This window comes from Lutjanus erythropterus, chromosome 7, assembly GCF_056507025.1.
Source record: "Lutjanus erythropterus isolate fLutEry1 chromosome 7, fLutEry1.hap2, whole genome shotgun sequence".
Lineage (NCBI taxonomy): Eukaryota > Metazoa > Chordata > Actinopteri > Lutjaniformes > Lutjanidae > Lutjanus > Lutjanus erythropterus.
In genome coordinates, this window is record NC_139323.1 from 40,503,860 (window position 1) to 40,518,561 (window position 14,702).

The 14,702-nt window shown below is 40.2% G+C and overlaps 1 protein-coding gene across 2 annotated transcripts; it reads left to right on the forward strand.

Moving 5' to 3' along the window:
- Positions 1-1,156: 1,156 nt before the first annotated feature.
- abhd8b (abhydrolase domain containing 8b) lies at positions 1,157-14,194 on the forward strand. Of its 2 annotated transcripts, XM_084723780.1 has the most exons (5): positions 1,157-1,292; positions 6,855-7,661; positions 9,275-9,445; positions 9,932-10,148; positions 11,261-14,194. In XM_084723780.1, the coding sequence occupies exons 2-5, from the start codon at positions 6,865-6,867 to the stop codon at positions 11,531-11,533; spliced, it is 1,458 nt and encodes a 485-aa protein (XP_084579906.1). In that variant the 5' UTR covers positions 1,157-1,292; positions 6,855-6,864; the 3' UTR covers positions 11,534-14,194. The 2 variants fall into 2 exon arrangements, with proteins under 2 accessions (XP_084579906.1, XP_084579907.1); XM_084723781.1 differs by lacking the exon at positions 1,157-1,292 and having other exon boundaries at positions 6,815-7,661.
- The last annotated feature ends 508 nt before the right edge of the window (positions 14,195-14,702 follow it).

The following is a 14,702-nucleotide window of genomic DNA, read 5'->3' on the forward strand; positions in this document are numbered from 1 at the left end:
TGACAATTTGCAAAATTTTGTAAATGAACAGTCAAAGAAACTTCCAAGGATTCAAGCAAGGAAACAGCATGTAACATACGATCAAATAACTTGACAGTGGACAGCATTAACATACGTATTACCCAGAAATCATCGTTTCACATCTCTGTACAACAAAAATACCAACTAAAGAAGAATTATTAATTTAATTGGATATTTTTTCTGAGTTATTTAAAGTTGTTTTTTTTTTTTTATAGTTAATACAGAACAGAGGTTTTCAAAGCTGGGTCACCCCAGCAGGGCTTCAAACAGTATCAGGGGAGGATCAGTGAATAGAAGACAGAAAGCACACAGAACAGCCTACATGTGTGGGATCTGGTTTAAGAGATCAGAGATACAGTTTTGGGAAATTTTACTGTTTTTCTCACTTTCCCAGAGTCAGAAACTAATAAATGTCTTTTGACAGAACTTTATATATTTGGTGTAGTCACTCTGGAGTTATGTCAAACAGTAATATGCAGTCTCAGACTGATCAACGCTGATGTAGAATAAGCAAATAATTTTGATAAAGATTGCTACTGAGTATATTTTACCTCCACATTTTCAAGGCATCAATCTGAATTGTTGTTGAAGTTAGTCTGAAGACCGTTTTTGGGTAGATGTAGGGCAGGGGTCAGCAGCCTGTGGCTCTGGAGCCTCGTGTGCATTTGATAAGATTCTGTCATCATTTGAAAAAGTCTAGATATTAGTGAACAACAGGCTAATTAAGGCACAACATTAGTTTTATTTTCTTAACGTGTAAATTAACCTAATTCAAAATTCAATCAGACTGCTTTCACAGCAGTAAAACTGATTTCTTTTTAAAGAAAACTTTTAAAGTTACTGAGTAGAGAAGTTGTTTTTTGTCTTTAAGAGAACATCCACTGGTCGCGTGGCGTCACGCAGCAGCGGGGCGCAGCGCCTCATCCACACCGAACCGAACCGGGACGTTACGGTGCTTCACTCCACTCTCATCCACAGCTGATGGATTAAAACCGGTTGACATCCAGCCGGGCTCCGGCAGTCACCGCCGTTTATTCCAGCATGGAGCTGCAGATACTGGGATGTGAGGCACAGACAGACATGATGCTGTCAGTAGACTGTCAGTGTCCGCCATGTGCAGGCTGCCTTCAGCACAACACAATCCACATAAATTAGATTATTGGATTGACTGCTGCAGATTAGCCTGCAGGTCTCCTACTTCCTTGAATGCTTCATAAGAAAAACACATCAAACTGATCATATTTCATCGAACTTCTCGGAGTTATATAAAGGTAAGCATTTTTTAAATTGCCTGTTTTTGTTTTTATTTTGTTTATATTGTTTTGGTGTAGTTTACAGTGCAGATTATTGCCAGCAAACAACAGCTAGGTCGTTTATCAAGTTGCCAATTGATCGAGGCAAACGGGTTATTGAGTGTTATAAAATTATTAAATTAAATTTAATTTACAAAAGGAGAGAAAACCAAAGGCGGAAACATTCTGGAACTTGCTTCATTTACTGTATCAGACAGCAGTGAGTGTCCCATTCAACTGACTTTATTGTTATTGGTCAATAGATGGGGACCATCAGCTTCAGCAGCTTAAAACACGCTTTATTCTACAACTAACATCAGCAACAGAACTAATGTTGTTTTTCTTATTGCTGAAAATGTCATGAATCTGTCAGCTTTTGCTGACTGGCTTCTCTAATAGTTCAATATGAAAAAGTGAATTTGGCTCAAAATACACATTTCACTCAATATGTGTGTTTTGTTTTTGTTTTTTAAATAAAATTCACTTTGCAGAGCACTGACTATAATAACTTTATAAAAGGATGCAGTTTTTCTAACCAGTTTGTGCGAAAATGCTGTTTGATTTATTTTTAAATTTAAAGTCAGTTCTGTTTACATACAGACAGTGATGATATATTTGTGTGTAATACAATGTAGAGCTAATAAAATAGCTGTCAATTATTAAGTTAATCACCACTATTTTGATAATCAATTAATCAGTTTGAGTAATTTTTTAAGCTAAATTGTTTTCAGCTTCTTAAATGTGAATTATTTCTGGTTTCTTTACTCCTTTATGACAGCAAACTGAAAATTTTTGTTTTGATGACAAATCAAGCCATCAAGTCATACTTAGGGCAAGTTATCGGTACTCATTACCTTTAAAAAATCAGTTGAAGTAACTCGCACCAAGTAGTATTTAATTATTTAATCCTTCTTGTACCCAGATCTAGAAAAAATGACTATTTCTATGGTTTTGCCACCAAAACTTTCAAAAGTATGGTTGCACACCTGTGGTGTCTGAAAAAAACACGACGAGGCACCTTTTAAATCTAATCTAATCAATTATTTGAGAAAATAATCAACAGATTAATGAACAGTGGAAATAATCATTAGTTGCATCTCTAATACACAATACTATGAGATAGTTCTGTCAATCTTTCCATGCAGAAATCCCTGCAAAACACATATTTCAAAGATAGATAGATAGATAGATAGATAGCACTGTTTACTCATTAAGTTGTGGACTTCAACAGTAAACAAGTGTAAGGATCAGGACTAAGTGACACAGGCAGAGTCTGTCAACAGTGCACCTTGCGTAGTTGTTTTTAATCTCCATGACAGTCTCTGCTCTTTTCTTGGCACCGGGCCCCACTGTGATTGTGACTGACCTGCGTAAATCATTATATAACAGCCTCCTGCAGCCGCTGACAACAGAGGCCACGTACAGTTGAGACTACGAGAGGACTCAGACTCAGTACAAGGGATGCACAGTGTTGCATTTTTGCCTATATCTGATACGCCCTTGTTTTCCAACTAATTTCTGCTCATTGGTGACACTAATATATGCATATATTTTTTCCACCTAATTGCAGAAAACATGACAGTGATAACATATTATTATGCCTATTCTTATTATGATGGCCCACTGCCAGATGCAGACATAAAATATAATGCTTTAAAATGGACACATTCATTGGGAAAATAGAAAAAATACTGCTGACAACTTTCTTCCCGTTTGTGCCTGTTTCTTTTTGTTCTTCATTGTAATTATCATGGGCAGTCAAATTTGTAGTGTTGAAAGAATGTAATTTTGCTCCTCCTCACATCACCGATGCTGAGCAATCATTGCAAATAACAGCTTCCTTATCTGTTTCAGACACTTCAAAAAACCTCCAGACTGTAGAAACGATCGCGTCATGCGTGCATAATTGTTATCGGCCTGTCATATGAGCAGAATTGTTCATTTCGGGCAGATACAATATTTCATTTTAAAAGGACAGTTTGTCCCAAAATCAAAAATACATATTTCCCCCCTGGCCTGTTGTGTACTTTATCCATCTAGATTTTTTGGTAGTTTGGAAGGTTTCAATCAGCTGTAGAAATGTCTGCCTTCTCTCCAATATAATGTGACTGAATGGCAGTTGGCCAGTGGACCCCAAAGCACCAAAACTACATTTGAACAATTCAAAACTTCCAAACTCATGGCCCGGGTACTTAAGATCATCCACAGACCTTGCGGTGAGCGGTTTCATGTAGAAACTGCACTTTTGATTTTGGGGTGAACTGTGCCTTTATCAGACAGTGATGATGAAGTTACATTATTGTGCATCTCTACAGTACGCTGTCCAATAGAAGACAGCATCATATTGTTGGTAACGTTCCTGTGTAAACAAACATGCAAATAAACACAACAGGCAATATGAGAGGTTAGAAAAATGATTGTGGTCAAGGGTCTGACTGATTTTTGAGGCCCCTAACCTGATACTGATATTAGGCAGTAAAATAATTCTGATATTGATATATTGGATGATATTCTATACACAGAATATGGAATATATAAACACACATATCGTTGCAATGATCCCTCAAAAGAACATTTTTGATAAAGATATGATAATGGAGGAGGCAGGATATTTGATCAGGGCTGCATGATAAGGTAAATAAGTCATATTTTGATTATTTTGACTGAAATTGCAATAGTGATATGCAATATGATTGGCAGGAATGATTACTGATTATTATCAGTGATTATTTTTGTTGTTGATTTTTTAAAAGTATTATTTTTGTTGGGTTATGTTTCATCTGGAGACTTTTAGGCCAGGACATGTCTGCAGCACTACAGTTTCTCATTATAATGTTTTTTTTCTTAAACATTTTTCCTTTTTCAAAAAATTGCAATCATGTTCTCATACTGTGATTTTTTTATTGCACTTTTCTATGCTGCAGTTTTGATAATATTGCAATGAATTATGAAGTCCTATATTTGATAGTTTAATAATATACATTATTGTCAAAAAATATACACAGTAAACTTTTACAGGCATTTTAAAATATTTAATTAATGTGCATTATGTACAGTTAAAAAAAGTTTTTATATGAGCACATATCAGACAATGTATGTGCTGATGTAGACCATTATAGCAGTGATAGACCCATATCTGGCCAATAGTATCAGTCAGGTCACTAAAAGAAGTTGCTGAAAAGACAAAAAGAATTGCATATATTGCTGGTCACACCTGGTGTCTGGATAATGGATGCATTTTGATGTTAAAGGTTAATGTGTCACCCTCAGTGGTATCAGAATGGCCTGCTCACCCTCCTCCAGTCAGTTCACACACAGCGCTGTATGTACAACACTGCTGTTTGGATAAAGGATGTGCAAGTATAAGCAGAAAGGGCATGAGAACAGCCAGCAAAGCAGGAATGCTGTATTACATTGTGTCCATAATCCCCAGATGAAAAGCAGCCGCTGGTGGGCTGCAAGTAGAGAAAAAGATGCTACAAATCACACAGAGGGGTAAGACTGTTGCTGTACAGTGTGACTGTTTTCATCTACAGAGGAGAGAGACAGATTGTGTTTGCAGACTTAGACAGAGAGTTTAATCCCCTGTAGCAGGGAGGCAGGATAAAACCACCAGCAGAGAGACTTGCAGACCCTGCTCGGCTGCTGTGCTGTTACCATGGTTGATAATCAACTGACAACCCAACATTTACTGTATAGTGTACCTGCAGTGTGTGTGAGACGTGCATTACTCTCATCCATTCATGGATATTTACTTTTCTGATGGTAATGGGTTCACACTTTAAAAAAAAAAAAATAGCAGTTTGGAGCTCATGAAGGAGTCAGTTTGATAGTTTGGGTGGTTGTAATATGGGGTAATTACTAATTTCATCTTTTTATGTGCATGTTTACCATTTCTCCACATTATCATAACATGTGAGGACTGCCCTGACCTACATCATTTGAATGTTTGTGCAAATGTGTGTTCAACTGCATGAGATTAATTTACACCAAAGCAATTATCCAAATCTCCTTCATTCTTTAATATTACTTAAAAAGCATAGTTACTCTGCCATGCTTCAGTATGGCTACTGCAGCATACGGCGGTGTGTGTCGGTGCAGAGTGATCACATGGCGGACAGCTTTAACCCAGGGAGCTATTACTGTCCCCGTCTATTAATACCCCCAAAGTCAACACTGCTGCTGATGGAAGATGCTGCTCAGTTACGTCTGACAGAAAGTCGCAAGGATTTGACTTGTAAGAGAAACATGTTTACCTCTTTGACTGGTGCATTTAATGCTTCCTGATGCTTGTATGAAATGTATTTATTTAATTCTAAAAGTACATGGCAGCAGTAATAAACCTTGCAGAGTGTAATGTTCCTCACCACCTCATAACAAACTTCAACTGTCCATTGAAAGGCTAGAGGGCTTTTAATTTGAAACAGATATAGGCCTGGACGATATAGCTGACAAGTCTGTCACCAGGTATTCGTGCAGTTTACACACATCGCTGTTCTGATAGTTGTGAGACAGGGAGGTAGCACGCTTCAGGTTTGTCTGTTAAATGATTGGCTGTTGTTGTGTCACTTGTAGCATTGCTCCATTATGGAAATGTGCATTAGGTTGTTGATGAGCCGGGCTTTTTTGTTATGTGCTTTCATGGTTCTTCTTCTTAATGCGGTAATGTTAAAATGGGAGTGGATCAAAATAAGACTTTGGACTAAAATGTAATGACAGCCTCCACTTCCTGTTGTGCCTGGACTGAGGAGTTTGTTAAGTTTGCAAAGTCTGTGTTTGAAAATTCAAATGTAAGTTTTTGTTAGTATTTGCACCATGTTCTGTGCTTTACATGGTGATTTATCTCGGTAACCTAATCGTCGTTTTTGTAATAGTATATATTGTTAACAGTTAGTGAGGAGGCTGTTATATTCCTTGACCCTCACTGTATTTTACTGCTTCAGTCTGAAGTGGTTCTTCCCTGTGAAGAATGTAATTACAGGGTTGATGTCTCTGAGAGTTGCTGTCTGTTTCTCATTCTGCGATGCCTGTCACTGGATTATTCTCTGCACAACTGGCAACCCAATAAGAATGGATCTGCGACCCACTTTGTGTGCTGACTAGGGCTGAACATTTTGAAAAAAAATATCGAAGTACGATTGTTTTTACTGATATTTGCAATTACGATATGATTTGCAATATTAGAAGGAATGCTAATTTTTACATCATTGTATTCTTATTTTCATTATGGGGGCGCCACATGAGTTGGTAGAGTGTATGCCCCATGTACTGAGGCTGTCTGTCCTCTGCAACAGCTGCTGGTTCAACTCCCACCTGTGGGCCATTTGCTGCATATCACCCCCCCCCCCACCCTCTCTGTCCCTTTCCTGTCATTTTTTCCTTCTATACAGTATATAGTTTGTAATAGAGTACTTCCTTGTATACATGGTTCTGTTTATGATATTTGTGCTTTGACTTCCTGTTTTCTTTGACCTTGTTCTGAGCACATTTGCTTCTGTGTGCTGATTTCTGTGTGTTTCTATATGACTGTATTCCCTGCAGACTGGCAGCCATGCTGACCAGCTTTGTGGAGGGTCTCCTCTGCTGCCTGACCTCAAAGTCGGCCAATGTTGTGGTTCCTGTGGAAACCTCAGAACTAGCTGATGGCTACGAGTTTGTGGAGGTGAAACCAGGCCGCGTCCTGCGGGTTCGTCACATAATCCCTGATCGGCCGGTGGCGGAGGAACCCACCGGGCAGGGTGGGTCTGTAAGCTGCAAACGGAGGATCACCGTGTATCGTAACGGGCAGCTGTTCATTGAGAACTTGGGTGACAGGGCGAGTGCAGAGCTGAAACACTGCCAGAATGGAGATACAGAACCAAACAGCACTGTAGAGGTAGAACTGACAGACTGTGGTAACTCTTCGCCACCCGTCAGCATCCCTGAGACCAGGTCTGACTCTGTCACAGCTGGAAAAGACGGGACGTGTGAAGCAGGAGCAGGAGGAGAGGCGCCTGCTGCCGGACAGACTGACCCGTCGCAGCAGCCCAGGAAGCGCAGGCGGAAGCCAAAGCGCACTGTGGTGATTGACTGTGAGAGGAAGATAACATCCTGCAAAGGGACACATGCAGATGTGGCTCTGTTCTTTATTCATGGGGTGGGAGGCTCACTGGACATCTGGGGGAGCCAGTTGGACTTCTTTTCCAGGCTGGGCTACGAGGTGATCGCTGCAGACCTGGCGGGTCATGGAGCCAGCTCAGCACCGCAGATAGCTGCAGCGTACACGTTCTACGCCCTGGCTGAGGACATGAGACTCATCTTCAAGAGATACGCACGCAAGAGGAATATTCTCATAGGACATTCTTATGGGTAAATCTAAAAGCACAACATTCAGTTCACACACAGATGAAGTAAACATGTGGATTTAGAAGATTATTAACTAAAGTGAAGAAGCAAAAGACACCTAACTGCATATATATCTGTTTTGTTGCCCATAATATTAACAGGGATGAGAAGCCCTATAATGCAGTGAGTGTGGGGGTCTAAATGACTAATAGGTAGCTGCATTGGCTGTAACACGTCCCCCTGGGACAATTACTCCTGTGAAAGTGCTTGTTTTTGCCACTGACAGGCTCGGATTGTGATTCTGTCTGACACCATTATGGAAATGATCTCCACAGACAGGGATGGGTTAGTTACTTAGTTTGTGTTATTGTGTGACTTTGGTGTTTTAAAGGGCTAAAGAAAACTTCACTTCTTTTCATTGGAAGGTCATGTCGAAGTTGATTGAAGCAATAAATTAGTCAGTGCTGCTATATTGACGAAGAAAGCTGAGTTCTCCCGCATACAGAGCCGTGCAGCACTGTTTACATCCACCAAGATGCTTTGCTTCTGATGCCCATACCCAGGTTATCACCACTTTATCCTATAGCTATGACTTTGTTGGCCAGAACATATATCTCTCAAAACAAAACCTCCAGTTCTATTCAGTGCCTTCACCAGATGCAGATCTCCTTCTTTCTTCTTCTCTGTTCTGTGAGATAAATTACTGTGTTTATAAAAGGAGTCTGGTGGATTTAAATTGAGCCATATAATGGTTTGAGCTTCCTCCGAAATGTCTCTCTGTACCAATCCTCTCCATAATGTTGTCAGACACAGAACAACCATCTGAGTCTGTCAGTGGCAGAAAACAAGCCTTTTTAGTAGATGTAGTGTGACGGGTGCATTTACCCTCAAGTATCACATTGCAGCCATTGGAGCCTCTTTCATGTTTGCCAGCTGAGGTGATCTGCTGGACCAATCCCAAAACTTTTTGCACCTATTGCATAATAATATATATAATGTCTTAAATTAAAGTGATGTAATGTATAAAAGAAGACTGAATACTAATAATGAACTCCCTCTTAAAAATAACAAGTTAAATTCAAAAGCAATAAAATGCACTGTTGCCCAATTCAGTACATTCAGGGATTTGCAATTACAGCTGTATTTGGTCTGATATGACTAGTACTTAATGATGATTAATGTAAGGCTGCACAATTAGGCCTAATTGAAGTGTTATTAAAATTTCAATATGGCCAAGTGCAATATGCAAATCGGAGATACGATAGTCTGTGACATTAAAATAAGGAAACAAGGAGAAGTAAACTTAGGCTGTGAGAGATGGTGATGAGTATTTTCATAATTTCCTGACATTATGTAGAGTAGATTTATTGATTAATGATAATCAGTGTTAAGTTAATGGTACCTAGTTGACAGATGTGTTACTTAAGATGACAGCTGTTTTACTGTTGCAGCTATAGTGTTACAGTGCATTGATTTCCTCTGATAAATAACTGTATTTTATAGTTTCCAGACAGTTACATGCTAAAATTTCTGAATTATCACTCCCACACTTGCCAGCCTACAAGGTGACAACCACCGAACAAGCAGCATGGTCACCCTGACAATTCTCTAACCAGCCTTCTGTTCTGCTCGCCCAGCGTGTCCTTCTGTACCTTCCTGGCCCACGAGTATCCGGAACAGATCCACAAGATGGTGATGATCAACGGAGGTGGTCCCACAGCTCTGGAGCCCAGCCTCTGCTCCATCTTCAACCTGCCCACCTGTGTCCTTCACTGCCTCTCGCCGCTGCTCGCCTGGAGTTTCCTCAAGTAAGACAGACAGTAACATGACAATAACAGAAGCAAAACTGTTGTCTTTGGTTGATCTGTCTACGATTAGAAGACTAAAAAATAATTGACTGCTGCAGACAATTTTTCTAGCCCAAGTAATTACCATGCATTTTTCATAAAATCATATAATCAAACTCTTATGCTACTTTATGTGCATGATCTGGTTAATTAGAAAAGATTAGACTTTAGCTACGACTAAGCTACGACTCCTAACTAGAAACTTTTTTGGCTAAGTTAGGAGCTCTGCAGCTCCTGATCTTTAACCTGTCAAACGTACTGGGCAGCTTTAATCAACTGAACAAGAACTGTTCTTCAAACCCAGATACCCAAACATTAGGTTTGCAGACCAGAATCAAGTGTTATATTTATGCTAATTCTACTTTTATGGTCAACATCAGCAGAATCCTCTTGTTTTTGCAGCCGTTTGTAATTCAGGTAAATCTCCTTTGCTTCTGCTCCCTGCAGGGCTGGCTTTGCCCGACAGGGTGCCAAGGAGAAGCAGCTGCTCAAAGACAACAATGCCTTCAACGTGTCGTCCTTTGTGCTGCGCGCCATGATGAGTGGACAGTACTGGCCAGAGGGGGACGAGGTCTACCATGCTGAACTCACAGTGCCAATCCTGCTGGTTCACGGCATGCACGACAAGTTCGTCCCAGTCGAAGAGGATCAGCGCATGGCAGAGGTGGGAAGGCCCCTTCAACCTCCAAAGCCCAGGAGTCACATTGTCACACTGAGTCACACTGCTGTCATAGCGTCTCATAGTTTTTGCACTATTGTCAAAGAAATTGAAAAGCAGACAAACATTTTAGGGATTGTTGTATAGAATCACTCTGAAAAAAGACAGGAAATTGAACTAGAAGAGTGAATTATTCCACTCAGAGTAACATGGCTATCTGCCCCCACAGAAAATAATCACTGAAAAAGATGTGAACCGTAATTCAGAGGTCTGCGACCAGGCCAGAATATTAAAGGGAAAATTCTGCACTTTTCATGTGGATGTCCAGTCAGTGCTGATAGTAAATATAGTCAACTGAAGCAATAAATTCCTCAGTGCATATTTTACTGACAGAGAAAGCTGTGTTCACCCTGCATACAGTGATGGCACAGTGAAGTCATCTGTTTCAAACAAGAACTACAGCCTCTTTCAGCTCGGATTTCTAGTCACTGCCTCTGGGTCACCAGGAAGCGAGCTAAATGAATGTTTGTGTCACGTTATGCTGTCTTGGCAGACAAAGCAATAGCTATAGGCTGTGTTGGGCATGCATGGCAATGCGGGCATAGCCTTAACAACCTCATGCACAGTACATCCAGGTACACAGCTCTTCCAGCAGGAGAACTCAGCTTTTAGTAATTATAAGCCAAGTTTCCACTCCAGGAACTTTCCCCAGAGACTAGGAACCCTAGGAAGTCCCTGCTCGGGCTGTAGCACTTTGCAAAAGTACAGGAACACTGGGGATGGTGCTTGCAGCACTCCACGTCAACATGGAGTTACATAAATAAAAGCACAAGACAGATGGACTGACGACGCTGTGCTCTTTACACCGCAGTGGTAATGCAAACAAGGGACTTCTGAAAACTTTACGTTCCTTGAAAAATAGTTCCTGGCGCTAACAGTTCTGAGTACTCTGGGTGGAAACACAGTGATAGCATGCACTGAGGACTTTATTGCATCAGTTGACTACATTTACCATTAACAATGACTGGACAACCAAATGAAAGTTCATGCTATATTAACAAAATGTTTTGTCGATGATCCAAAATCTAACTTCTTCTTTGCTTTTAACTTTCGGTCAGATCCTCCTGATGGCCTTCCTCAAAGTCCTGGAGGACGGTAGTCACATGATCATGATGGAGTGTCCTGAGGCCGTCAACACGCTCCTGCATGAGTTCTTCCTCTGGGAGCCGGCCACCCCTGCACCGCCAAAGAAAGAGTCCAAAGCACGTCCAGAGACCGCCAAAGCCCAGTCTGACAACATCAAGGCCACATCTGACCCTGCCAAGGTCAGACCAGCAACCGCTCGACAGACCTCATCAAACACAGAGGAGAAGCCAGACAGAAATAACTGAGCAATAAAGCTTTCAGTGGTTGTTACACTATACCGTGGCTCCATGCACTTTGTGGGTCCTGATGATATGAGCTGGTTTTAGCTGTTGAACTTGAATGAGACAAAAGAGCCAGTTTGTCTGAAATGGTCCAGACAAAGGTTGGACAAGTGAAGGTGTGACGTAATGCAGAGAATCTTTAGTCCAGATATGTCAGCCGCTGAGCTGAAAGGCAGAAGAAAAAGGAGCTGCGATACTGGATGTTTGAAGTCCAGTCTTCAGCTTACAGCTCCCTGTCCTCAGCGTACAGGAGGATGTAGCTGTGCCTTGAAGTGGAGGATGGTGAAGATGCCAGGAGAGGTGGAGCACAAGGTGGAAACAGTGACTTACAACTGTCAGGCGGCAAAAGTGATAACATTTGACTTCTGTGGACAAATGAAAAGGTGTCACCTGCTGCACTGACAGTTACATTATTAGAAAGCAAAACACTTGATTGGCTGGTCTGACTTTTGCCAGAAGAAAAGCAAAACAACTGTTTTTTTTATGAAACATGCTCCTGGTTAACTGCCTGACTGTTATGCTGCCCTTCTTAAAGCAGCAGCAGAGTCTAAACCTCATGGAAACTATCTAGATGGTAAATAAGCACAATGTATTAGCCGAAATTGAGGTTTAAAGGAACAGTTCACCCCAAAACCCAAAATACATAAGCTTCCTGTAGCCTGAAGTGTTATTTATCCATCTCAATCAGGGATGTTAAACATAAGGGGTTCAATCTTGCACATTGAATGACTTTGCAGAGTGTGAAGATTGTAGAGGAGTAATTTATTTTAAGTTTCAAATAAGATGCACTGCTATTCTTGATGATATTGCACTTATTTTTCTTAAGAAATCTTAGGCAGTTCACCATCTGCTTTTTTCAGTCCCTAACCCTGTGAATGTTTTTGGTTGGTTGGTTATCATGCAATGGTTAAAGTCAAGCCATGTTGTTCCATTATATTTAAGAGAAGGCAGAAATCTCTGTGGTTCTATCCAAAAATTTGGGAACTCACACCAAAACAATCTAGATGGATAAATAGCACCAGAGACAAGTGGAAAAATGTATTTTGATTTTGGGTTGAACTGCTCCTTTAATATGAAATCTTGACATAGTCGTGTAAAGTTGTGTAAAGTGTGTGTGTCTGGGGATGTTTTGTACCTGGGAAGGCATTTTTTGATTAAAAATGTACATTTAGTATTTTGGCTGTTTTTTTCCTGTTGTTCAGCGCCTCCAAGAGGTGAGCCAGAATATAATTGTTGCACAAATTATTTAAAGTTCACAAGCCTCACCGACCATTCGCCCTAGTTATGAGATTTAAGGACTGTAGCTGCTTCTGGTGTTTGTGTTCTGTGAGTGACTGACTTGTGACTTGTGAAGCTGAACAAGTGAAAGTGAAATTCGCTGCTTCTTATCATTCAGGGAAATGTGCGTTCAGTCAGGTGTGCCCTGCTTCACGTAGCAATAGCCGAGGCTCGAATATTTTGCACAAATCACAGGTGTGTAGTGATATGTTCGAGGACCAGCGTGTAGGATTTAATGGCATCTGGTGGTGAGCTTGCAAATTGCAAACACCTCCCCTCAAACTCTCCTTCCAGGTGTGCAGGAGAAACTACAGTGGCCACAAAATTCACGATAAATTTGATTGGTTGTATCCAGAGCCAGTGTTTGGTTTGTCTGTTCTGGTCTACTGTGAAAAGATGGCGGTGCAACATGGCGGCCTCCGTGGCAGCCTGTGCCCTCTGTAGACATAATTGGCTTATTATGTAAACAAAATCACAATGGTTGTTATTTTCAGGTGATTATACACTAATGAAAACAAACTTATGAATATTCTATTCAATTTCTGCAATATTATGCCAATAAATCCCTGCAAGTTTCACACACTGGACCTTTAAATCAGTAATAAACAGGCTTGTATTGAAATACATCATAGAAATTGGGGGAAAGTGAGGTTTAACTGTCAACAGAAATTCATCCTAAACTGTACCACACCGCAGTGTGTTTGATGCCATTTAAGAATATTCACTTTTGCAATGCAGCTATGTACTGTAGCATCTTTGATAGCTGAAATATCCACAATAAGTGACTGTAGAAAGCATTTTTTAAACGATTCCTCTATTTCCTGCAAAAAAAACCTCAATGTATATGCATCTGTTGAATATAACTGTTTCATAAACCTGTTTTTATTTTTTTAGGGTAAAATACCACTGTACTGCACAATTTACATTAATTTATTTATTTTTCAGTAGATAAAAGGCACTTATTTCTCACCAAAACTGTGCTATTCTGCAATGTTTTTCCAAACCTGGAGAAGTTGAACTCTGTTAGTGTCACATTAGCACAAAAACTGTATTTGACTCGTCTCTAAATATTGTTGAGTTTGAAATAAGAGGCCAAGAGTTAAATGTTCAATGTCCTTTGAACATCTGTGCTGTAAGTCCACAGGCCCGACAGTGGCATTAGGAAGCTATTAAATCCTCCGTGACTGTTTTCTGATTGTTGTAAACTGTGAGTGTTTGTCTTGGCGTTAGCTAACACGTCTCAGTGCTGCAATAGTTCAGGTATTTTCTTCATGAGCCTCAAACACAGAAGGATCAGAGGTTCAGTTTGTGTAAGGTGTGAATGGAGCACAAACTCTCAGATTCAATAGTTTTGGATGGTTTTTATACGTAGATTATTCTTTTTATACATGGTACTTTTATTTGTGATGGATATTTAGAGATTTAACAGAAACTGTAACACTGAATCAACTGAAGATGCAGCTCTGAGCAGAGGAATGTGACAGGTTTTTATTGAGACTAGCTCATGTTTGTTTGTATATGACTGTCCTGAATCTGAGGAAACTGTTGTAAACATGTTTTATCTTGTGTGTCTTAAATTATGTGACTGTTTGTAACTGCCTTTGACAATAATTTCACAAACTGCTGATTTAAAAATGTTCAAAAAGTAAATGATTGTGAGTTTTCAACGGTTTGATGTCTGTCTTTTACTTTATAGTTTTAATATTTTAACTTTATTTTGACTTCTTATTTGGACCTTTATCGAGCCGGGGTGGGTTTGCTGAGGTTGAACCGTCTTTTTCAGAAGCAGCTGCTCAGGGGCAGTCCAGTGGTGGGTACTTGTCACTGTAAGTTATTCACAGGGTTGGGTAACACT